The 25085-nt window shown below is 37.8% G+C and overlaps 3 protein-coding genes across 6 annotated transcripts; 1 reads left to right on the forward strand and 2 right to left on the reverse strand.

Annotated features, from left to right (window-relative positions):
* Positions 1–298: 298 nt before the first annotated feature.
* On the reverse strand, positions 299–7294 carry LOC122872968 (N-acyl-aromatic-L-amino acid amidohydrolase (carboxylate-forming) B-like). 2 transcript variants are annotated; one of them, XM_044189138.1, is made up of 7 exons: positions 7048–7294; positions 4007–4233; positions 3686–3878; positions 2365–2458; positions 2147–2254; positions 1523–1635; positions 299–872 (listed from the first exon to the last, which is right to left on the reverse strand). In XM_044189138.1, the coding sequence occupies exons 2-7, from the start codon at positions 4231–4233 to the stop codon at positions 678–680; spliced, it is 930 nt and encodes a 309-aa protein (XP_044045073.1). In that variant the 5' UTR covers positions 7048–7294; the 3' UTR covers positions 299–677. The 2 variants fall into 2 exon arrangements, with proteins under 2 accessions (XP_044045073.1, XP_044045074.1); XM_044189139.1 differs by lacking the exon at positions 7048–7294 and adding an exon at positions 4413–4512.
* A 5198-nt stretch (positions 7295–12492) lies between these two features.
* On the forward strand, positions 12493–18997 carry tacr3l (tachykinin receptor 3-like). The gene is made up of 5 exons (XM_044189153.1): positions 12493–12980; positions 13720–13908; positions 14115–14265; positions 18338–18534; positions 18634–18997. The coding sequence occupies exons 1-5, from the start codon at positions 12613–12615 to the stop codon at positions 18854–18856; spliced, it is 1128 nt and encodes a 375-aa protein (XP_044045088.1). The 5' UTR covers positions 12493–12612; the 3' UTR covers positions 18857–18997.
* Positions 18998–19272: 275 nt separating this feature from the next.
* On the reverse strand, positions 19273–22989 carry si:ch211-145b13.6 (ecto-ADP-ribosyltransferase 5). Of its 3 annotated transcripts, none has more exons than XM_044189156.1 (4): positions 22836–22989; positions 22515–22599; positions 21970–22398; positions 19273–20077 (listed from the first exon to the last, which is right to left on the reverse strand). In XM_044189156.1, exons 2-4 carry the CDS (start codon positions 22572–22574, stop codon positions 20066–20068), a joined length of 501 nt encoding a protein of 166 aa, XP_044045091.1. In that variant the 5' UTR covers positions 22575–22599; positions 22836–22989; the 3' UTR covers positions 19273–20065. The 3 variants fall into 3 exon arrangements, with proteins under 3 accessions (XP_044045091.1, XP_044045089.1, XP_044045090.1); XM_044189154.1 differs by having other exon boundaries at positions 21695–22398; positions 22836–22988; XM_044189155.1 differs by having other exon boundaries at positions 21695–22398; positions 22515–22602; positions 22836–22948.
* Between the last annotated feature and the right edge of the window lie 2096 nt (positions 22990–25085).

Genomic DNA, 25085 nt, shown 5'->3' on the forward strand with positions numbered 1-25085 from the left:
TACTTACAGTGTATAGTCTGTATAGAGTACCAGTTGTAATCAATCAGTTTTAATTATCTCCATGTGACGAAGACAATAGTAAATGATTCTATTGTAAATTTTAAACTACTAGTATGCCAGACTAAATGAAGTTAATATACCTTTTCACCCTGCTCTGCCTAAAAGAGTGCCTTTATAACATTTCTTTTCTTTGACTGAAATTAACATTTTTTAGCAACTGAGCAGATCCACTGGAATTCAGTTTTTGTAAAATCTTATGACCTTATAAAAAGTCAAGTCAAAACACACCAGCTAATAGTTAAAGTGATCCATGTTTCCATTTATTCAAACATTGTGTTTTGCATTATTGACAGAGCGAAAAAATGATCACTTTCCTAAAGTAGTTAATATACAGGGGGTGGAGGATTATAACTCCGGCACCTGTGCAATATCATTCAGTCAAGTACAAAAACAACTCTGCTGTTACACACGAGCCTCCTCTTAAGCCTCACAGAGGTACTGTTGCAGAGCTGCTGTATTATCATTATATTTATATTAAGTATCATTGCATAAGTTTGTGCATTTGCTCATTTGAGATGATTTAAAAACATGATTACACATGTAGTGTACACTTTTTGTCTGTGATTATAATCTAAAATCTCTACACTATATCCTGGTCTCATTCTGTCTCTGTACTCTCAGTCCTTCTTCACACTTATGGATGGGAAGGTCCAAGTGACCTTCCTGGCTAAATGGAAAGCAATCTTCTTCTCATAGTAGGCACATTCATTTACAAAGAAAGGGTAGAGTTCTTCTCCCACGTGCGTCACCGTCTCCCCAGAAAATGACTGGAATGTGGGGTCACCTGGTTGGAGAAGCTTGAAGTCATTATCCTGGAGAAAGATAGAGAACAAAGCGTTTGGTACTTACTGAGATTTACGAGCGTTAAACCTGCAATAACTGATTTTTTGTCCACTTGGGGGCACCAGAAACAAGTTGTGAGCTCAACATTGACATATCGTCACCTTTTTTAAGTTGATATGGTGAAATTGTTAGCAAACAATTGCTTATTTACACTTCTAGCAGAGCAACATTATCATTTATTTTGGGTCGTGTTTCTCTCGACATGGCGAATGTCCGATATTCACTTTAGTTTTAGCTCTGTTTTTGGTCTCTGCTGACTCCTGAGAAAATATCTGGCTGTAGCTGCTAAATGCTCAACTATGTTCACTATTTATAGTCGCTAACTGTGTCTGTAGGTAGTGTACAGTGGGTTTTTAGGCTTTTTTGCTGCCTGCTCAGGCCAAAAATGACGCTATGAGAATGGTGAGAGTGAACAAAAACAGTAACGTTGCAGGACGGACAGCTAAACAACGAGCTGAATCTCACTATAAAGCTCCGTTAAACTGTGGGGAGCTGCAGATTCAGGTGATAATTCTCTTTAGGTTCATAACTACAAGTGACCCCTTTCTCATCATTTGGCACATTGTTATTATAAAAATAAATTATAGCCGCTTAAAGTGAAGGTTTAAGTGTGCTGTACCTGCAGCTGGGGGTGAATGGCAGCAGTAATCTCATTGGTTTTAGGATCCCTTGGGTAGTCTACACTCTTCACCAAAGTGTATGCTTCCACTTCACCTCCTTCAAAAGTACTTCCTGTTGGCAAAGGACAGTGTGAGTTATAATGCCGGTATACTCAAGGAGGCTCACACTTACAGGGGTAATGAGGTCATTTTAAAGAGTTAGGGTTACACCCTGAGTTGAGGTGAGTCCGAGAGCTGAACTGTAACATTTTAGCACTTCTTCCTAATGGTATCTTGCCATGCAGATGGTTGTCTCAGGGGCAGATATCTGGGGAAATAAAATCACAACTATCTCCATGGCTAGATACCACTAGAAAGAGATAAGTAATTAAGTAAGTAAAACTATATTTATATAAAGGGTTACAAAGTGCAAAAAAGACTATAAAAAACATTTGAATAAATATTTTGATCAAAAACAAGCAAAACATGTTAAAGTATAAGAACAAATCCAGGCAAGGAAGCAGCACTAGAATGCCTTTAAAAATTAGGTTTGCTGATCTGACTCACAGAGGGAGACCATAATCTCAATCATTTTTTGTAATTTGGGTGATCTGACCCTTTATATATCAGGGGTAATTTCTTACCAGAATTGAATCTCTGAATCCATTCTATTGTGAGATCCACTGCCTCTTTGGCTATGTTAAAGATATCAGCTCTGAGCACACCGGTGGGTTGAGGACCGACTTCTATCGCTGCAGAGAACAGAAACAATTTCAACATCTTACACTTTAATCTATTTAATTATTCAGAAAAAAACTCTTTACCTTTATGCAGACACAGACAGAGATATACACACACTTACAAAAGCCATGTTTGCCCACTGACTCTAGGGAATAAGCCTCAGAAATAGGTATTTCCAGCTGGATTGCTCTCACAGGCGCAGAGGTTATCTTGCTCTGAAAACCAGACAGATCAACTATTTACAGCACTGCATGCTTCATTGCAGCCCTTTGAGCTTTAACATACAAGACAGATTCAGATTTTTATGGACTTCAGAACATAGTTACATGGTATGGAGAACAAACAACATATACAATGCAGAAATGACAAAATACTTGTATCTGGAAGAAAATTTGAAAACACTAAACAAAGATTACTTGAACAGAGGCAAAAAACCTCTGTTGGTAATTTTGGTCCAAAACAAAATATCTCAACAACTGAATGGATTGCTATGAAATTTTGTGCAGACATTTATGGTCCTCAAAGGATGAATCTTAATCACTTTGGTGATCCCCTGACGAGCATCACCATCAGGTCATAATTTCTATTTCTCCAATACTTTGGTTTATGAATAATTACCGGCAAAACTAACAAGTGCTAATTAGCAAATGACAGCATGCTTATGTGCTAAACTAAGACTGTGAGAATGGTAAGCATTATACCTGCTCAACATCAGCATGTTAGCATTGTAATTGAAAGCATGTTGGAATGCAGATGTTAGCATTTTGCTCAAAGCACTGCTGTGCAGCCTTATAGAGCTGCTAGCATGGCTGCAAGACTGTCTTGTTTAACTGTAAAATGTCCTGCTAAGAATATTACTTGGTCACAATCCTTTAAAAAAACAACTTTAAGGGATCCTTATCAAAAATGTTTGTTCATGTTATGTGTTTATTTACAAAACGACTATCTGCAGCTATATCCTCATCACATTGTTTAAACTCTCAAACATCGAGTATCGGTTGGTCTATCATTCATTATGCTCGAATTCTTACATAACAAAAACTGTGATCAGACTCGTCTCAGACACTTTTCACCACAATAGTTACAGATGCTCCGAATCCTAAACTTTTGTATCTTCCCTTGGTGTTGCTAACTCTAAAGTTACTGTACAAATAGCCTGAGTATAATTTCTTTTCTCATGTTTTCATGAACATAAAGATCGACATTCTTTGGGTACTTTCTTATTGTTAACTAAGATAAATAAATAAAATGCAGTATTGGCAGTAAAATTAAACATATTTAAAGTTGAAGATTACGAGATCTGCAGTTCCAGTCCTTTATGCTCTACATTTGTTTTATTAAATCTTTGGCATCATTACAGTCAAAGTTAGAAAACTGCGTGTCATGAAGTCAAATTTGTATCCCTAAAAATATTTGTCTGGATGACTCCATGAAGCTCTTACCTGTATGTACTTGTAAATGTGCAGGTTGATCCAGTCTGGGGAGTAAAAAATGAGGCACAGGCCCATGTTGGCAGTGGTGTTGTGGAGATCGCAGATCAGATCCATAGTCTCTTGGCTTCCTTTGGGCCCAAGCTGAACGTTTAGCTCTTGGGCTCGTCTCAACTCATAGGGTGTCGAGTCTGTTATGGGGGTGCTGGAAGCCAGAAGATGTAATAGAGAGTTTTCTCATACATACATACTCTTATCTAGCTGTTTTTGCTATTACAAGGCAGATAAAACCTTTTAAACTATCTCGATTTAAACTTTTCTGTTTTAGCTTACCTTAGCAAGGCATTTGTGAAACAGCGATTGAGATCTGTTTCTGTGTATCTTCTGCAAGCCTCCACGGCCCGTGGATTCGATATGACACTGGTTATAGAAACAGATCCAGTCTGATCTACCATCTGTTTCTGCATTTCTCTCACCATGTACACCCCTGACATCTCATTTCCGTGGGTGCCGCCACAAATGGCAACACGGGACAGTGGCGGGAAAGAGACGTGCTCCATCTGTTGGCAGGAAAAAAGAGGTTGTTAGAAGTGTTGTCCTGTCTTACGTTTCTTTTCTTACACTCTTCTGTCTGACCCATCAGCAAGCCAACACGTTTAAAAGTTAAGGTAAACATTCATGAAGTCGGCCAAAACCTGTTTAAAAAGTAAACATGTTAAACCAGACATATGAGAGTAACCTGTACTGGATGGGGAAATCAGGTTCAGCCTTTGGTCAGAAAATGGGGTGAAAAGTGTAAAAGGATTGATGAATGACAGTCAGTGAGTAATTCAAGTTAATGAGTGACTGACCCAGTCTTAGTCACATTAAAGGAGCTCCCAGTAGATCTGTTAACCTCTAAATAAACATTGTATGCAGATGTAAATACAACATTAGAATTTAAGCACTGTTGGGACAGTGTTTCAGTCTGTGAATGAGTGCACTCCACATCCTGAACACAACAAACTGTAGTCGTCCATTTACTGAACTGTCCTTCCTGTTGTTAATAGTTCAGTAAATGAGGCAAGAGCTTTTGATTTTAGTTTTACGTGGTGCAACTCAAGGAGAGACACAGATAACAACTATCCTGACCTTTGGTGTTTGTTTGCCAGTGGAAGTCATAAACCTTAAATGTTTGTTACATTGCAAATACTGTGGTTGCCTTCAATTTATAATTCAGTTGTGAATTTATCATTTGTTTCAGTTTAGTTTTTGAACTGAATTGTGTTTAAATTGAAGCAGTAAATGGAAAACATGAATGAAAGGAATTATAATTTACTGAGGTTAAATTCATATTAAATCTTCTATTTTGTGTATCAAATATATGTTTTCTTTTTTTATTTATTTCTCAACCATTTGATGTTGGGGTAAATAGGAAAATAAAGGATGTTTTAGCTTGCAAACAAGGTGCAAACTTTAATATTTACATTCTGTTTTGTTCTTAACTGTGGAAAAATACTACATTGTCCCAGATCTGTTAGTAGTGTGTGAGTTCCTGTTGGAATTCATTTGATATTGCTTTGCTTTATGAGAGTGTTTTGAGAGCCTTCTTTGCTCTCTTGACTTTACTTTGAGAGAATACCTGAGATAAGGTAACAGTCAACTGATCCCCCAGGAGAGGGAATTCACAGTTACATAGACATGCCTGTGTAATGAGTGTGTGTGTGTGTAGGTCATTCACTGTCCCTCAGGCTGTGGCATGTTGATACATATTGGGCAGTAAGATCTAGTATTTTTCATTTTGAGAGGTCATTTAACTCTTTGAATTCTGAGATTACAGAGTTGAACTTGTTAAAGTAAATGTTCCTTATTGTATTGAATGTTGTACATTGTAGGGGGAAGTGCATCTCTGTCTCAACCTCACCTGTCAAACAGTGACCACATATTCTGTTTTCTTTTGGTTGCCATGATTTTTTGTGTCTTCCTTTTTCGATTGCTAGTTTGTGGTGACTGAGCCTGTCCTTGGTTAGGATCTGTCTCTGCTTTCTGTCTCTGACAGTAGAGAGATATTCTGCCAATTCATAATCTCTTTTTAGGGCCAGATAACATTCTGATCTACTTTTAGTTTCTTCTTTCCAATGTTCCAAAGAGGTTTCTTTACATTGCGTTATAATTTGTTTTACTCTGACTGGTGTTTGGAAAGCAGTGTCTCTCTCAATTCTCTCTCTCTCTCTCAACCCAACCGGCAGCAGCAGATGGCCGCCCACCCCGAGTCTGGTTCTGCTCGAGCTTTCTACCTCTTTAAGGAAGTTTTCCTTGTCACTGTCGCCAAGTGCTTGCTCATGGTGGGAATTGTTGGGTCTCTGTAAATAATATTATAAAGAGTCTAGACCTGCTCTATAGGAAAAGTGCAATGAGCTAACTTCTGTTATGAATTCACGCTATATAAATAAAATTTAATTGAATTGAATAGACAGGCACTCATTTACACAAAATGCTGTTAAAGTACAGTAGCTATAAGGAAGAGTATGCAGTATATAACACATACAAACTAATGGACACAATACAGTCAATATACACATGGATAACAACAGCTTGTATATTTGCAGAATGTGCTGTAGCTTTCAGTTTTCAGAATATAACTGGATGTGAGTGATTGGACATATAACTACTTAGTATTGCATAACATTATTCATGTATAATAATATATAAGAATAAAATGCTTACATACATTTGTATACATTTATATTATTTATCTTTTCTTGAATTTGGCCAGTGAATTTAGATTACTACTGACTTTGGAGAAGTCTAATAAGTTCTTATTCATTTTGGTAAATTGATGCATCCTGAAAGTGAGAAACCATCAAGCTACTTTCTCATTACAACTTCTCTATTTGTAGTGTTGTTGTACATGTAAATGTTGCTTTCAACAACTGTAACTCCTCCTGTGGGCCCCCAAGTTGAGGCAGATAATGAATGATAATATAGTAAAACACAGTTATAATAATGTAAAATATGTCTTCATTGGAAAAATAATAAAACAGACATTCAAGACATTCATGAGAACACCTTTGTGTATCCTCACCAAAAAGTTGGCACATTTGGGGAGAAGAAACATATTAGTATTTTTCAGAAATCTGTCTGGGACCCAGTTTCAAAATGAGACTGTCTCAGATACAGCAGGCTAACACCCATAAAGTACTTAAAAAATTGATTGAGTATTTGTCGCAACCAGCTGACAATCTGCATCTGCATCTGCAAAGTGCTGTTCTGCACTGTTTAAGTTACATGATCAGCACAGAAAGAAAAAAACATTAACATGTAAATCATTTCCACCAACAAAATGTGTGTAAAAATATATGCAAGAAACAATGTTTCATGGCTGTATGTCTTACCTTTCTGTCAGAACTCAGCTCTGCTCGGCACTCACTGAACTTCAGCAACCTTTGAACTTAGAAGGAAGTCATATCAGGACAGTAATGCAGTATTTCATAACCTGCAAGTAAAACAAGTACAGCCGCTCCACAGGCTACTTTCTAGCCAGAGCCATCAACATCACAAGCACAGGCACAAACCAGTTCACATACAGATACAGACTGTTTCACTTTACAGCTGGTCCTCCTACTTCCTTGTATTTCTTGCTCTTCCCTGCGGCACTCCTCTTTATGTTCTTCAGATCAAATTTCAAGCAGTTAGACATTTTATGATGCAACAGGAACTTGCGCTCTCTGTTATTTTCTACCAAACCAGCAGGAGCCGCTCTGAGTGCTCTGTGGGCTGAGGTGCAACAACAACAACAACAACAACAAGACTACATGCTGTGCATTCATCACATCAATTCAAAGTGAAGAAAACGGACATGTTAAGACAAAACTGCAATGTTAAGTAAAGTAACATATAGATAATGTACCAAATAGGACCCCAGCCAGGTAATGTATTTTATAGCAAGACAATAAGATAATTAGCATTTTGGATTATGTTACTTGGTTTGTGCACGTGACATAACAGCCTTCAGATGGTGAAAATACTGTTTAAAGACCTTCAGACTGACTGCCTGCCACTTTCTGAATTTTTAATGAATGAAATTCTTTGTATGTGGTTCTTTAAGTGACATTTAAAAGAGAAGAAATGGTGAAAATGTTTCTTACCATGAGGCTACAGCCGCAGGTCAAAGTTGTGTGTTAGCCTCATTCTAATTTTATTTAAAAGTACATATGTTGACTGGAATACTGTGCAGACTTTAGGTTGGGAATCACTAATCTAGTAAATGTTAAAATGTTGATTACCTCACATCTTTCACATCTTTCCCCTCCATATAACCGTTCTGGTCACTTCCATTTCTCTCTCTCTCTCTCAAGAGAAGTCCCAAGCTCCATTTAGACATGTAATCAGATCAGCCACTTGATCATAAGCTGCTTCCTCTCACTCTGTCTCTCTGTCTCTCATCCTCTCGATCTCTCTGCCAGTTCAGTTAAATCCAGTGAATTTCATTTCAGTTCAGTTCAGTTCAGTTAAAACCAACAAGCTTTAAATGTATGAAAGTCATACGAAGGGGGGATTTTAAAATTATTACTACCAGTTTATATGGGTTGATGTAGGGTATGTGTAGCAGTTTGTAGCAATGAATTTGAGGGGATGGTATAAGGACTTACAGGTTTTGTTGCTAGTTTTTTTTCTGAAAATGTTCTTCATTCATATAGATTTTTAAGTAAATAGAGTAAATCTAAATGATCTAAAACTTTTGAGTTGTGAAGAGTTTTCTGCCTTTGCTTCGATGTTTCACAACCACCACATGGCTCAGGAATAAAATCCACTTTCTATAATAAATATTAAATTGTTTTAAACTGTTCAAAAATGTGTTTTCATTAGTTTATTGTTGTCTTACATGGGGCCCTTTTGTTGTTGTGGTGTGAGACAGTTGAGTGCAGGACACAATAACCTCATATAGGAACAAGAAGAGACATCACTACCCTCCAGTGGTGGAAAATAACTAAGTACATTTACTCAAGTACAATTCTTGAGTGCAAATATGTGTACTTTATTTGACTAATTCTATTTCATGCTACTTTAAACTTCTACTTCACTACATTTCAGAGGAAAATATTGTACTTTTAATTCCACTACATTTATATAGCTATAGTTACTTTTCAGATTAAGCTATTACATAAAAAAATAGCTTATAAAATATAAGTCACTGTTGAAGATTGAACCAGTGATTCTCAACCTTTTTAGCTTGTGACCCCTCACAAAAAAGCAGTGTCCACTTGGGGCCCCTTGTCATGTTTCAGATGTAGCCTATATGAGTTGTTAGCAGTTCCCCTCTAAGCTTTTTAGATGGTTTCATTTAAATAACTATTCAAGGTCCAAAGAAGTAAAATCATCCAATGTTTCATAAAAACAGCAAAGATTAGAGAAAAATTTAACTAATTTATGTTGTATCCATTATGAGGGGCCTAGCCCTGGACTTAACTCCTTAAGTGTATATAAAGTGGATAAACTAACTACACCTCAACCAGCTACAACAGTGAAATGCTGCTTATATATTGATGCATCAGTATTAAAAATCTAATTATGTCATATATAATAATATATCACTCACAGGAGCTAATTTTCTGCAGAACAAGTACTTTTACTTACTTTGCTGATAATACTTTTACTTAAGAAAGATTATGAATGCAGGACTTTTACTTGTAATGGAGTATTTTTAGATTGTTATACTGGAACTTTTATGTAAGTACTTTTTTACATACCAACTGGCCATGAAGTTGCGTCTCACAGTGAAAAATAAGGTTTTGACATGTAACAATCAAACTGTATGACTGTGAAACTTTTGCTGCAGAGGAAGAGACAAACTATCCAAATTAACACAATTTCAATCTTTAATATCTAGTGTGCCATTTCAGGAACAGTTTTGAAAATGTGGCCTCTCCTCTGATGTGTGGCATTCAAGTAACAGACCTCAACAAACTGCTTGGAGGTGTGTGTGTTCAGCTGAGTGCTATCCAGTTTCAAACAAATTTCCACAGAAGCATCGACAGGACAGATTGAATGTCATCCACATTCATAGTTGGTTATGTTATTGAAGACATAAAATTATGCAAAACATCTTCACATGTTTACTTTTCTCTACAGGACTGCACTACTGTATCAAACTCCTCTTGTCAGTCAATTTCACTGTTATTTGCTTTACTCAGATCAAACGTCATCCTATTACACACAGATCAGACAGCAGACAAAGTGACACACTCATCTCCCCTGCTGTTGCCTCCCTTGGGATCAAATGATGCCTGAATTATTCATATGAAATAGAGGAAAAATCATTTTTGATGCAGCTAATGATATTATAAGCTGTTACTTAATAGCTTGTGACCTTTTTAGTATGGGGGACAGGGCGTGTTTAGAAGTGGTTTCAACAGTGACATTTGAGACAGGGAGTGGCCCAAAAGAGGTAGCCTCTGGGTAATGAGGTCTTGCTGAGAGGAAACAGACTTTTTGACCTTCTTGTGGTCTTTTCCCAGTGTGCACAGCTTGTATGTGTTTGTGTGTTTGTGTGCTCTAAAGAGACTGACCCATAAACTCAGAATCTACCAGTCTACTTCCATGTGCTCAGAAAAGGTTTTATTGTAGAGGATGCCAAACTAAAAAGGCCAGACCTGACAATATGAGTAAGGACATGAAACAACACATTTTACAATGCAGCTCCTAAAAACAATCGCAGCAGGTACACTTTAAGCGTATTGGCAGTAGTACCCAGCAGGAGGTAAATACACTAATTGGGTATTTTCTCTGTGAGGCAGACTCCTTCACTGACCTTAGTTTGAATTACAACACTACTGGCATCTGATTTGTTATCTCTGTGGTGTAGATACATTTTGACAAAAGCATTTTAACAGCAATCAGATTGTATTGTATTGTATTGCTGAGCACAGAGCAGAGTAAACATGTAGTATAAAGCTTTTTTACTTTGTTTTATTCTACGAACAATGTAACACAAGAACAAGTCAAGAAATGCCGTGTTTAATGCTGTGTTTATCTTATGTCTTAATTTAGGTCCTCTTTCTGCTTTTTGTTTTGCAGTCAAACATAATGTGATTGAAATGAATATTTTATGAGTCAAGAGTTAAAGGGATGTGAAAATTAAGGATTGCAGCCATGGATGGATCACTGAAAGAGGACAGACCCAAGGGCCCAAAGGGTCAGGGGCTCCCAAAGCTAGAGCCTCTGTTTTATATTTAACATTTCTCTTTGGAGAAACAAAAGTAAGGATATCCCAATCACGCTTTTTTTTCTTTGCTCCTGATCCTTCAGTATTGAGTAGCTGCCAATACTGAGTCTGATCTGATATTTATTACAGCTGAACAGTGCATACATCAGCCACTTTTTCGTGTCTGTGCCCAGGGGACCATTGTCTAATAATCCATCTATGGTTGCAGTATTCTGTTTACTAAAGTTTCCTTTTTTGTGCCTCACCATGTAAGCTTGAATCAATAGCTTGGATCATCTCTCGCCTTTTGTCTGTTATGAGTTTGTTCAGCCCGCAGAGAGAAAACAGACTCTGGAGATTCTGTAGATACTTGTGGAAGTGAAACATGAAGGAAGGAATATGACTCTCTGAAGAAACATTCAGAGAGTCATTTCATCAAAAGACTTAATGGCCTTTACACTTCTCTGTTTTGAGCTTACAATTACATAATACAGACAAACCTACATAAAATCCAGAAGCTAAGCTTCGTTTTTGATGGCACAGCTATTAAGGATTAACTGTATCACTGTCAGACTCTCTAATGCAGGACATGACAGTTTCTTCCCTTTGGAATGAAATGGATCGGACATTTTTTTAAAAGTCAAAGTCATTATTTGACAGTATTTAATAGTATCTAATAGTCTCATGGGCTGGACTGGAGAAGAAGAAGAAGAATGCACTTATTGCAACTTGTTTTGGACTAAATGTTTGCCAGATGGATGTCATTTAATGTAATCTCAAATTTACAATAATTACATTTACTCAAGTACTGTACATAAGTAAAGGTACTTGTACTCTACTTGAGTATTTTCTATACTTCTACCCCATTACATTTCAGAGGGAAATATTGTACTTTTTACATTTATACACTTTTGGTTAGAAGTTACTTTACAAATTAAGATGTTTACTTACAAAACACATGAAAAGCTTATAAAATATGCTGCATTATGTTATGCTTTGTTATAATTAAACTACCCAACAGTAAATAAAAGTACAGCTAAAATGTAGTCAATTGACGGAAAATTAATTGGCAACTATTTTGATCATTTAAGTCAACATTTCATGATTTCAGCTTCACAAATGTCAGGATTTGCTGTTTTTCCTTTTAATAATCTTAATTTATTCTTAATGATGTTCGATGTTTGTACTGTTGTTTGGACAAAACAAAGCACTGTGAAGATGTCACTTTGGGCTCTGGATAATTGTGACGGCATTTCTCACTATTTTCACAGTTTTTACAAACCAATCATCAATGAATAGAAAAAAATCAGCAAATTAATCCATAATGAAAATAATCATTAGTTGCAGTCTGATACATTTTTTTTAAAATAGCTTCAACTCAACCAACTACAACTGTAAAGTCCTGCTTTTACATTAATGCACGAGTAATAATAATCACATTATATATATATGTAGTCAGAAAGACTAGAAAGGCGCTATATAAGTACAGTCCATTTACCATTTATATCAGATTGTCAGCCTTTGATAGATTTATCTGAAAAAGGATTGTGCCAGGCAAAAAAAAGAAGAAAAAGAACACAGTAATCTGAAACTGCATTTATGTTTTTATTCTCCACTGCATCTGCGAGTGATGGCAGGGAGTGGCTGCATCAGGACCACTCTCTCTCACTGGTCACATGTTAACACTTTCGCCAAAGTGATTTATGTCGCCTGCCAGCAGCGGACTGAAACAGATTCGACTGAGGACACCTGAGGAATGGCCTCTGAACGGAATGGGTCCAACACAACCAGAAATCTGACCAACCAGTTTGTGCAGCCGGCGTGGCGCATCGCGCTGTGGTCCGTGGCCTACAGCACTGTGCTGGCAGTGGCGGTTTTCGGAAACTTGATCGTGATTTGGATTATTCTGGCGCACAAGCGGATGAGAACTGTCACCAACTATTTCCTGCTGAACTTGGCTTTCTCCGATGTGTCGATGGCTGCATTCAACACGCTCATCAACTTCATCTACGCGGCTCACGGAGAGTGGTACTTTGGAGAAGTGTACTGCAGGTTTCACAACTTCTTCCCTGTCACCGCTGTGTTCGCCAGCATCTACTCGATGACCGCGATAGCCATCGACAGGTAGGGACTGTATGAGGAAGATAATATCATACAGAAGGCATGGAAGTCTTATTAGTGAGAATTTATTTTTATTTTTTACATTTATTCTGTTTTCTTTTTCTTTTTCCATAAAAGTGTCTGCACGCCTCGCGAATATTTTACAACTTGATATATTTTACAATTTACGTTTTACAATCATTTGAATTAATGAACTCATACATTCAGGTCAGTATTCTTTTACTTATTTAAGAATAGCCTAGTTAGCCTAAATTTAAACCATCTTTCAGTTGAAGATTGTGATGTCTGCATGTGAGTATAAAACTTGAAAACTTGAAACAAATGCATCCTTTTAAAAAATGGCAATCACCGATTTAACTTACCACAACTTCAATGAAAAGTGACATCTAGTGTACTTCAGAGCATACATGCTTAAGATGCCTGAGCACAAAAAAATACATGTATACCCTAGTGGGAAATCAGTGATGACCAATAGAAGTTTCACTAATGATCGTCTTTTCAGTGCTGTAATTTCAAAAGGTGGTGTGACATTTTCTTGACCCATTTTATTATTAAACAGCTTTGAACTTGTAACCTATTGTGTGAAATGCCAGCTGTGAAAATAGCCATGCCTATAAACCCCCAAGTTTATGTATCAGGTTTGTTTTTAAGTGTGCAACATACTGAAACTGCTGTTTTGCATGTTTGCATTTACCAGCACAAAGTCATAGCTCAGGCCTATGTTGTGACCTCTGACCTGCAGGTACATGGCCATCATCCATCCCCTAAAGCCTCGTCTGTCTGCGAAGGCCACCACAGGAGTCATCATCTGTATCTGGAGTCTGGCTGTGGTTCTGGCCTTCCCTCTCTGCTACTTCTCCACCACCCGAGCTCTGCCCGGCAGGACCCTCTGCTACGTGGCCTGGCCCCGCACGGCTGACGACCCCTTCATGTGAGAACACTGAGAGACAAACACTTTTTCTCTATCTTGTGTCAAGCTCCATCATCATTATCATGGCAAAACTGGGCTGTAATTCTGTTTCTTGTATGTATATTTCTCTATGCATCATCTGGTTATGTAATCATTAACTTCTAGATATGCCTGTCTTCATCCTGCTTGTATAAATATACTGGTGATGTGTTTCTCCACTTTTGCAGGTATCACATCATAGTGACAGTTCTGGTTTACATGCTGCCCTTAGTGGTGATGGGCATCACTTACACCATCGTGGGGGTGACTCTGTGGGGAGGGGAGATCCCAGGAGACTCATCTGATAACTATCATGGACAGCTCAGGGCTAAAAGGAAGGTAAACGGCACATTTATTTAATGCATTTACACTTTTTCTATTTAGTTTTGTGTATTTGTTGGGGAAGCATACAAGTGTATTCGTAACCAGATTATGTACACATGTACTTAAGGTTTTTGCTCAAATGTAAATTATGAATCAAGTCAAGATTGTTTTCAAAATGGCGTATAACTGCCAGATATGATTATACATTTCTACTTACTTGGTAGTCTACTAAGACAGTTTTTACTTGTCTAAGGACAGTCTTTGCTGATACGCTGCTGTGATTTACAGAAACAGCTTGACTATATAGACATTGTATGTTGTTGTGCATTGTTGCTTTTTACATACATACATATTTATATACACATCTATTTTTTCACCTACTTGTATGTGAATAATTGTTCTATGTTTATGATTATCTATCTTTGTTCAGCTTTGTCGTCCTTGTTTTCTGTGAGAGTTGAGAGTAATGAAATCTGAGTCAAATTCCTCACATGTGTACATATACTTGGCCAATAAAGCTGATTCTGATTTCGTATAAGTGTGATTAAACATGTAGGGAGATGGACTGAGGTTCAAGCCCCTTTGTTGGAAAGCATCTGCACATTGGGAGCCTTTATTTGAGAAGGAAAAGTAAGCAGAAAAGACAAACTTCAGTAGGCTAAATGTTACTAAGGTTTACAAAGAAAAGTTTTCAAGCTGGTTCCCTCTCTGCAGAAAATAAAAACTAAGAAAGAAATGGCAACAAGAATATCAACTAAATCTTAACCCTAACCTTAAATTAAAAAAAACAAAGAGAAACCTTAATGTATTCTCTTTTTTATTGCATTATAATCTCCCAGGAGCAGAGACACCAAAACATGTTTAGAAAGACCTCTGCTGGTTGGGGAAAAAGTGACACACATTACACAGGCAACTAAAAAATGCAATCAGGTCTGCAGTATGACAAAACACTGTGGACCACTTCAATCAGTAAAATGAGCACATTAGTTCAGTCCTGTGAAGGTAATTCACACTTTACTATCTGAAAACCACAAACAGAGAAACAGTTAGTACAAGTGCACTTTATGTTGTCGTGTATTAATATAGACTTTTGTAAACATAACTTATTGTTCAGTTGCAACTGCAGCCTAGAAGAAGAGAAAAGTATCCACTTGTTCCACTGTAGACGTCATCAGCCAGACTGCAGTGTGCTTTGCAGCAGCTACTGTGAGGGTTGGGTTAAACAGGGATTAAGGTCATCACAGCTGTGAGGACGAGCATCTATCTCGACAGCCCCGGGATTAACGCTAAAGAATATAATTTATTGATAAACATCACAAATACTGCAGTTAACATGTCGGATTATTCAAAGAGACAGCGTTAGACAGGGTTAGGCTGCGGAAGTCAGTGATAAAGGATGTTTTGGATTCAACTTTAATAATTAATTATGTAAATATTTCCCTAAATTGTCACAATTTTGACAATGGCCGAATTACACCCATGAATTTCATCTTAATTTAACTCATATTTATTCTGTAAAATGAGTGTAATAACGTAAGAAGCACACAAACACAAACACAAACATACACACACACACACACACACACACACACACACACACACACACACACACACACACATTCAGTGCACAGAAATAGAGACAGAGGCAGGTTTGCCATTTGCAATCTTTTAGAGGGTTTTATAGAAAAAAATAATCATCAGAAGCTCAGATTGCTTCCAAAATTGAGCTGTGAGAGATAAGAGATTTAGAAATGTCAGGAAACAAATCAACAAGACAATGTCAGGCGTGATTGAAAGGCCCAGACAAGATGCTATCTGGGCTGGAGATAAGAGGAAGTCTCTCATCTCCGTCTAGCAGATGAGCTTCTGGTGATGGTATAATAGCCGCCTGCTCCTTTTAACCCCCCACAGCTTTGCATTGTGCTGCGACACACACTGATGAGTTCTGTGCCACTCTCTCATCCGTCCTACCTGGAGCCTGCTGGGTCTGGTGCGTCATCACTGACCTTTCCTTCTCTCCATACGGTCATTCTGGACTCACTGAATGGAAACATTGTGCCATTGTGATGAGAATGAAGGAAAAACAGACAACATACTCACGACTTCAGACACAATGTGCATATAAAGAGCTGCCATGGCATCAAACATTCAAAATCACAGTGAAATGGCATTTAGCTTCCTTAATTCGATGTCGACACAGTGCAGGGAGGGGACGTTTTTAAAAACAATGGGATGTGAAAAAAGCTGAATTATCCCTTGATAGTGACCCGACTCTGCTCCGTGGAGTGTTTTAGCAAAGATTACGTCCACACTAAGCCGAGTAAATTTGTAAACGTATCTTTTTCTCTCCGTTTCAGCACTCCGTCCAGACTATAACAGCGTTTTTCTTGCCCAAAAAACTAAGCTTTTCCAAACCCGCCTCCAGAGTATATAAATCTTAAAAGGCTTGGTGTTTCATTGTGTACGGCTTAAGCTTTTCCAAACCCGCCTCTGTAAGCCAGCCCAGTGAAGGTCGGGGGGCTGTGTGCCAGTAAAGTTAGGGACTTCCTGTTCCCTCAGACCTTCTCTCTGATCGATCATTTTAATTGTCGATATAACCGAATACACAGCTGTTGTCATTAACCTGTGTTTATGTAGATTTTTGTCAGATGACGTTGCGACCATAAAATAATAATTTGGTCCGCTGGGCTGTGTGTCCCCCCTTTCTTACCAGATGTTGGCTGTGATGCAGTTTTTTCTTTTGCCAACTGAAAAGAGATTTAGCCATTTTTATGTTGTTCAGGTGTTTAGCTGTGAACATAGGTCTCTACAGAAATGACCTGGAAACGCTAGTGTGGCTGCAAGTCGTTTCCTACACAAAACGTAATTTGAAAAATTAGACGTAGTCTCACTGTCACTACTCATCAACCTTGTTTTCAACCACAGCAGGCTCTAATAAACTCACTGTATGCCACCAGACACAGTTAGCAACTAGCTGCTGAACACAGTGAAGCATTTAGTGGCTAAAGAGCCAGGTGTTTTTTCTCAGGAGTTGGTGGAGACCAAAAACAGCTGAAAGGAGCGTGAATGTTTGACTTACATTCATCAGGTGGTCGCAAACTCAACTGGAAATGAATGCTAATGTTTCTCTGTGTCTGCAGAAGGGGAAAATAAGCAAATGCTTGCAAACATGTTTGCCGTAACTTTATAATTTGATATGTCAGAAGTTGTGTTTACAGCTTGTTTCGCGGCACCCAAATGGCAAAAACAATCAAAAAACCCAAATTAAATCTATGCAGCTTTAATGGAGGAGATGCTATGGCTCCTATTATCTACTGAAAGTGATTTGCTGTCATACAAAACTAGAAAGCTAGGTTAAAATGTGTTTTTTAATATTGTATTGCAATAGCAAAGACCTTTGCATTGTAATTCAGTATGATAGCAGATTTTGTTTGCTTGAGTCAGTGTATATTTCTTTTGCATTTTACATTGCTGTCACAGAATTATTTGGCAGTGAAAAGGTTTGTGTTGCTAGTCAGTTAAGCACAGACAGAACAACAAACCCAAAACAGGTGATTATGGTTCATTTCTCTCATAAAATTACAATGAGAAATCTCCAGTGGCCAGATATTTTAATGTTATTACTGTTTTATTTTTTACTTGAAACATACTTTGTGTGGCTATAATAAACTTTGACTTGACATTTCAGTGCTTATCATCAGTGTAAATGAGCTACATTTAGTGTGCATTGAGTTGGCTCAGATGCTCCGTAGGGGATTACCTTGGTACTTAAATCCCTCGGGCATTAATGGCGATTTGTCCTTGTCTTGTTTTATATATATAATATAATTATATAATATTATATATAATGTATATAAATATAATTATTTACTTACAATTATGTTCAGGTATATGTTTTCATGTTGTGAGCTCCGACTACATCCTTTATTTTGATTATATTTTGGCAGATGACACCCGCTATTGTCTACATCGTTGCACTTCATTGTGTTCTAAAGCACACCTGTGCTTGTTTGTATGCTGAGGAAAGGTGTCTAATTGGAGTGCTGTCCTGCTAATAATTCTAGTATTTCTCTCCTTTCTCTTGCAGGTGGTGAAGATGATGATCATTGTGGTGGTGACCTTTGCCCTCTGCTGGCTGCCCTATCATGTCTACTTCATTGTGACGGGTCTCAACAAGCGTCTCAGCAAGTGGAAGTACATCCAGCAGGTTTACCTGTCAATGATGTGGCTGGCAATGAGCTCCACCATGTACAACCCCATCATCTACTGCTGCCTCAACAGCAGGTGAGTACAAATTAAGTCTCACCCACAACCCAAAAACACACATGTAAGTATGTACATGAACACAGCAGGATCATTACATGTCAGCTGATTTGGGTGCAGGTTCCGCGCCGGCTTCAAGCGGGTTTTCCGCTGGTGTCCCTTTGTTCGGGTCTCAAGCTACGATGAGCTGGAACTTCAAAACACAAGACTTCGACCGGGTCACCAGAGCAGCATGTGCACCCTCTCTCGGGTCGATACCAGCATCCTCAGCAAAGACAAGAGCACTTGCTCCCGAGGACACAGGTCAAGACTCAACTCTGAGCCCAATAATAAAGACAATTAGTTGTCTCCACTGGACGCTCATGCTGATTGGACTGTTTTTGTTTTGTAATCATGTAGCACGGTATTTAATGCCATCACACCATTACTCAGTGGATATGAACAGTAGTAATGCTGCTCTACCAGCGATGATATCTTTAAATCTATAGTGACACTGAGATTAAACAATCCAGGTTGGATGTTACCTGCATTTCATGACAGAATGTAAATTCACAAGTGCTTGCTGCTGTCATTTCTGTTAGTTGGAGAAAGCATGTGCTGTTTTGTTTTTTTTTGGTGGGGGGGCTGTTGTAAGAGCTACTGTTTACTGTAAGTGTATATATGTGTTGTATATATGTATACATACAGTATGTGTTAAAATATTGGTGAAGTTGTGTTTTGTTGTTGTATTATGATGTAAAAAAACAATAAAAACATTGCTTCTGTGTATGATCAACTATTTTATTTCAATTATGTGTAATGATAGAAAACACATGTGTCGTTATTGTAGGGTATGGACCAATGATGGTACACTGATACACTGTTTTACTCCAAATCTGTCTTTTTTCTCCTACATTTTACATGTTGTTTATTTAGCATGGATGAAAACAGAGATTAAATCAACATAGTGTGGTTTTAGAAGCAGTTATACACTGGAAGTACAGTATTTTACAATAACCACTGGATGCTGTGAGCAGCATCTCAACACTCATGATCTTGTAGTAAGGTCGACAGGTGACTACACTGTTAATCATTGTAAGCTGGTTCAACTTAAAAATGTACATTTGCTACCTAAAAAAAGAAAAAAGCCTTGGGATTAAGGTGCTGACCATGAACTGCACATACTCCCCCGTACTCAGTTTCTGTCCAGCCAGGGACCTTTGTTGCATGTTGCATATAAAAAGAAATTGCTTTATCTCAGAAATATTGATAACAGAAGAAAATATTTCAGTTTATAATTCACAAAAAATATTTCAGTTTATAATTCACAAAATGTGGTAGAAGTAATTAAAAAATATATATATTTGCAGCCAACTACAAAAGCTTGCAGCACCTTGATTGGCAGACATCACAGCAGAACAGACTGTTCATTGCTCAGTCGTACCGAACAAAGCAGAGTTTTGTGTTGTAATAACTTCCAGAGCAGTCTGAGATGCAAATTATTTTTGCTCAACAGTTGAAGAAAAAAAGAAACAAAGCCGCAAGCACCAACACAAGCCAAAGGGTGGAGACATCAGCTGGGGCCCTAGAGAGATGGAAACAAATATAGAGAGATGAATATCTTAGAATATATGCTGGCATAGAGAATATATAGTAAAATCAAAATATCTTTAAGGCCCCGAAAACCTAGTTTGTCAGTCAGCTTAATACTACGAGCAAGGTGGTCCCCCATGAAGTTTCTGCCAAAGTTAGAACAGTTTTGATAATTTCACATGAGAGATTTCTATATTTTTTGTATTCTCTGTGCTTTTCTCACTGGTTCAAAGTGGATGGGGCTCCGCTGGGGAAAAAAAGAAATTAACAACATTTGAATTAAAATCTGATGAAAGTTGTTTGCTGCTGTTGTCAGCACTACCAATCAAATCTGATCAAACCACACCCACATACAAGGGCATAATGTCCACTTTTCAAAATCTTGTTTTTGTCCTGCTCAGTTTATCAGTTTCAGTTTGACTGATTCACTAAAAGACCACTAAACTCAGTCCGCTTACTGTCCAACCTCCAAAATCCAGATCATGGGAGAATGATTCAAATGTTAAAATGCTCATCTGAGTTGCCTTCAGTTATTTCCATGCACCCACAGCATTTAAACTTTACAAGCAGTAGCGAGTGATTAGCCAACTTTCTTTGGCAACATACAAACTGCCCTGCCTTCTTGGTGGAGGTTGTTGGGGCTGTATGCAGTTTGTGAGGACGACTGCAGACACTACTCAAGGCTGAACAAAGTCCCCCAAATTCTCTGCATTGTCTGGTAAAAAAATCATTTGGCTGTTTTTATTTACAGATAATTCTCCTGATGCCAAATACTTGATCATCAATCAAAGATAATGCAGTAACAGACAGAGCTCTTGTAGTAAAGACAGAAATTAAACATTATTTATTGAGTTTAAAGGTTCATTGTTGACAGTGGAAAGGGTAGTTTTATTTAAAGTTTTATTTGTAAAGCATTTTTTATACAACATAATAACAATATTTATCAAGGAAATTATAGGTGATTACTGGGTTGGTGAGCATTATAATATAGCAATTTATGCTTTTTTGGTATACTAACATTATTATAGAAAGCATGATAATTTAGTATTTGCTAGATGGTGTAAATTTATATAAATGAAAAAAGAACATTTATAATACTAGTATATACTTCTAGTCTATACCTCAGACTTCATTGTGCCCCCCGCCCTCTTCGGAAACCCAAGCTACCCCCTTGTCACAACCTCTAAGAAGCTGATTATCTGGGTTATAGAGTGTTAAACTCTCTTTTTCATACGCTAAGTTTGATTGTTGCTTATTTAGTCATTAATATTTAATGTTTTAGAGAAATACTAAAGATTTGGACCAGGTTTTCAAGGGCTTTAAAATACATTATTCCTCATTATGTGGAACTTTAAAGGACTATTTTGGGTGAAGAGCCGTTTAAATTTACATTCATCATTTGGCTAAAACTATGTGGTCTTTATCTATTTCAAATACTTGATGCCAAACAATTCATCAATTATTCATGATTCTGTAACATCCAAAGATCACACACACACAGTTTTGATAAATAAATCAGATATGGCGTCATAATTCCAAGCTAACTGTTTGTTAATAATCATGGGATTGAGCAAATATTTAATTTTTATCAAGAAAATGTGAGTCTTACCGTGAAAAAATGTAACAGTTATGGTAGCTTTTTAGTCTTAAGTGTTTCAAAAAAATCTCAGTGTATTCGTCATCATTCCATTTTCTTTTTATTTCCTCCACAGTGAACACTTCAGCTGGAGATAAGAGTGCTGTATCCGTATTACTGCAAATGTTGTCTCCCAGGTGGACAAAGAAGCAAGAAGTGATATTAAGGACGACTTGATCCCCCATATCTTCCATTTCAATTAGCTCACTATAGCTTGAAGAAACTACGGTGAACCTTCCCAGTCTCACCTCTGAGCCCTTTTTTGCTGTGTATTTTTTTCCTGAGAGAGCATACATAGTCTTGCACTTCTTTGGATTCATCAGCATCATGGAATCCATGAGCAGGAAGTGAAGAGACTTGAAATGGAAGTGGTCTTCATAGATGCTAACATTTACACCTAATTTCTCCACTGCATTGCCAAAGGTCCTTTGAAAATCTTCATCTCCATTAGCATATGCCAAAAGTGCAGTAGTGTGTTCTTTTATTTTTCCAGGGATCAGCTTTGAACACTGGGTATTTTCACTCCATGCTTTCTGGAATCCCTTATTTCCATTTTGCTCTTGTTGTAACAGACCTGAATGGATAAACTTCTCCATGGCCTCTTTACGGCATCCACTGTACATGTCATCTACAGCATTTGGGGCCATGTCCAGTAGTTTTACGCTCTCTGCTGTCACCTTTAATTGAGTATGGAATTCAAAATATAGTTTCAAGAGAAGAGAATATATATATATATATAACATAATATCACAACAAGTTTTGAATAGCTATTTGTGAGAGAAATAATACTTACTTTGTAGTAGAAAGCTGTGAAAACGATTGCAGCAAGAAGCAGTTTTCTTCTGTCCCACATTCTTCTTGTCTTCTATCTGCACAGACTGCTGAAACAGAAATCAAAGAAAAGCACTGCAGGACCAAACTTGAATAAAAAAGTTCCATGACGCTATACACAGTCCAGAAATGAGAGAATCTGGCTTGTTGCTCAAATACTTTGTTTAGACAAGCCCTCAATCTACCATTATCAGTTCCCTTCCTTGGAGTATGGCAAAGATAAACATAAATGATTAATCTCTTCAATAAAAAGCAAATGTTGAAAATGCTGAAAGGCACATACCTTAAGACAGGAAAATTTATTTCTGAGAGCAACTCAAAAAATCAAGTCCATGTACATCAAACTGCAGGGGTGTGATCATTCTCAGCAGAACACTGACTGTGGGAAGTGAAAAACCTTATCTCACTAAGCAACTCCTTTTCTTTTCCTGTGGAAGGAAATAACTGAGAGCCACTGGGAGCCCTGGTATCTAGTTATTTGTTCTGCTAGAGCTACAGAGTTACTGTAGTGAGCTCTTGCTGATTTGTTCCAGATGTTTTTGTAAGCCAGACAAACCTAAATGGTCCTAAACTAGTATTGCAGTTTAGCTTCCAGATTTTCTAGCAATGTATTTCAGGTCTTAGCTTCTAGGTAATGCAGCTTCCAACTCTGCCAGTTTTACATTTCACCTTTCAGGTTTTTCAGCAGTGCAGTGCAATGCATTTGGGCTTTAAGCTTTTTCACATTTCATGCATTTTCCAGTTAGTGTAATGGCTCATTTAAATTTTAAGAGAAATAAAAATAAATGTTCCCTAGAAATGGGGCTTGGCAGCAGCTGCTTCCTGTTCTTCAAGTTTCTATTCCACCTCGTGGACTTCTCACTTCCTTTCCCCCTTGCTGGTACAGTATGAGCCTGCTGAAGCTCAGATTTGCTGAGCACCGACTCTATAATAACAGCACTTTTTTTTATTCATTATTGAATAAAGTATTTAATCAATACTTTCCCAGTGGCAATGTGGACACTAAAGTGAATGAATTTAGATAAGTGAAGTCATTTAAATCTGAAAACTGTTTCAAAGTTTATTGAATGTTGTTAACAAAGTATACTTTGTGCCTAACTTTAATCAAACTACAGTTCCTCTGAGGAAATTAGGCCATAAAAAAATATTAAAATGATCCACAACACTGTTTTAACGATATACCATGGGATATATACAACATTTCCATCACCAAATACAGCTGACCTATGTTTTGGTGTAACTTGTTATTACAAGTCTGTGTGTCATACATGCACTTTTATGTTTATTTTGAAAGCATTTTCAGGAGGAATCGGAGCGCAAAATTGAAAACGAGGACTCGAGAGGATTTGAAAATAAAAAGAAAAGGAAGAAGAGCAGTTCAAGTGAATCCAGTCAGACAATGAAGAAAGAGGATAAGTATCTTATCGGGATGGTAGCTGTGACAACAGACAGCATTTTCAAGGATCCACATGAGGTTGGAAAGTTTGTAGAAGGAAAGCTTGGAGATGTCAGATCGGTTAGGATAACAAGAAGCGGGATGGTTATCATTGACTGTGTATCACAGCGTCAGAGAGCTAGAGCCCTGAAGATTCGTGCATTTAGAGAATATCGCAGTGTGAATTGCTTCCCACTTGGAGCAGAAATAAAGAAAAGGGGAGTAGTAAGAGGCGTGCCACTGACAGTAGAGAGTCATTTCGGGAGGTAGAAGGGGTGTGTGAGGCAAGAAGGCTGACAAGATTCAGAAATGGGAAGAAGGAGGACAGTAACTCGATGTGTTTGACGTTTGAGGGAGAATTGCCGGAAAGAGTATATCTAGATTATGTGTGTTACAAGGTGAGTCCGTATGAGAGAGCGCCTCTCAGGTGTTTCTGCTGTCAGGAATATGGACATGTTGCTGCAGTATTTAGTGGAGGCAGAAGATGTGGGAAGGACAACTGTAATGTGGAGAAGTGCAAAGTAGAGAAAGAGCAAGCAAAGTGCCTGCGCTGCGAAGGAAATCACCATACGGGATCAGCACAGTGTCCTAAAAGAATTAAGGAAGTAAAAATTAATAAGATCAGATCCGAAAAGGGATTGTCATACGCTGAAGCTGCTAAGAGAATGGAGAGAAACGGTGAAATGGTGGCAGTGCAAAAGGAAAAGGAGAAGAAAGGAAATGGAAATGATCAGAGCATCAGAATGGACAAGAAACGATTTCTGGCATTTATTGCCATGGTTATAAATTGTGCGGCTGAAATAAAGGGGAAGTCGGAAAGGATAAATATGGTGCTGGACGCTGCAAGAAGGTTCTTGAATGTTGTGGACATTTCTGGAGAGGATCTGGATGTTACATTGAGGGAAGGAGTTGCACCAACTCAGACAACTGGGTCTGGGTTATAGAATGGACTAATGCTATGGCATCACTTTGGGTGGACACTGCAAATAGTTTACACAGTGAAGCTGTTACAATCCAGTAGGTGGCGGTAATGCGCAAAAAGAAGAAGAAGAAGAAGAAGAAGAAGATGTCCACATACTGATCATTCGTAGTAAACAG

The sequence above is a fragment of the Siniperca chuatsi genome, linkage group LG3, assembly GCF_020085105.1.
Source record: "Siniperca chuatsi isolate FFG_IHB_CAS linkage group LG3, ASM2008510v1, whole genome shotgun sequence".
Taxonomy (NCBI): Eukaryota; Metazoa; Chordata; class Actinopteri; order Centrarchiformes; family Sinipercidae; genus Siniperca; species Siniperca chuatsi.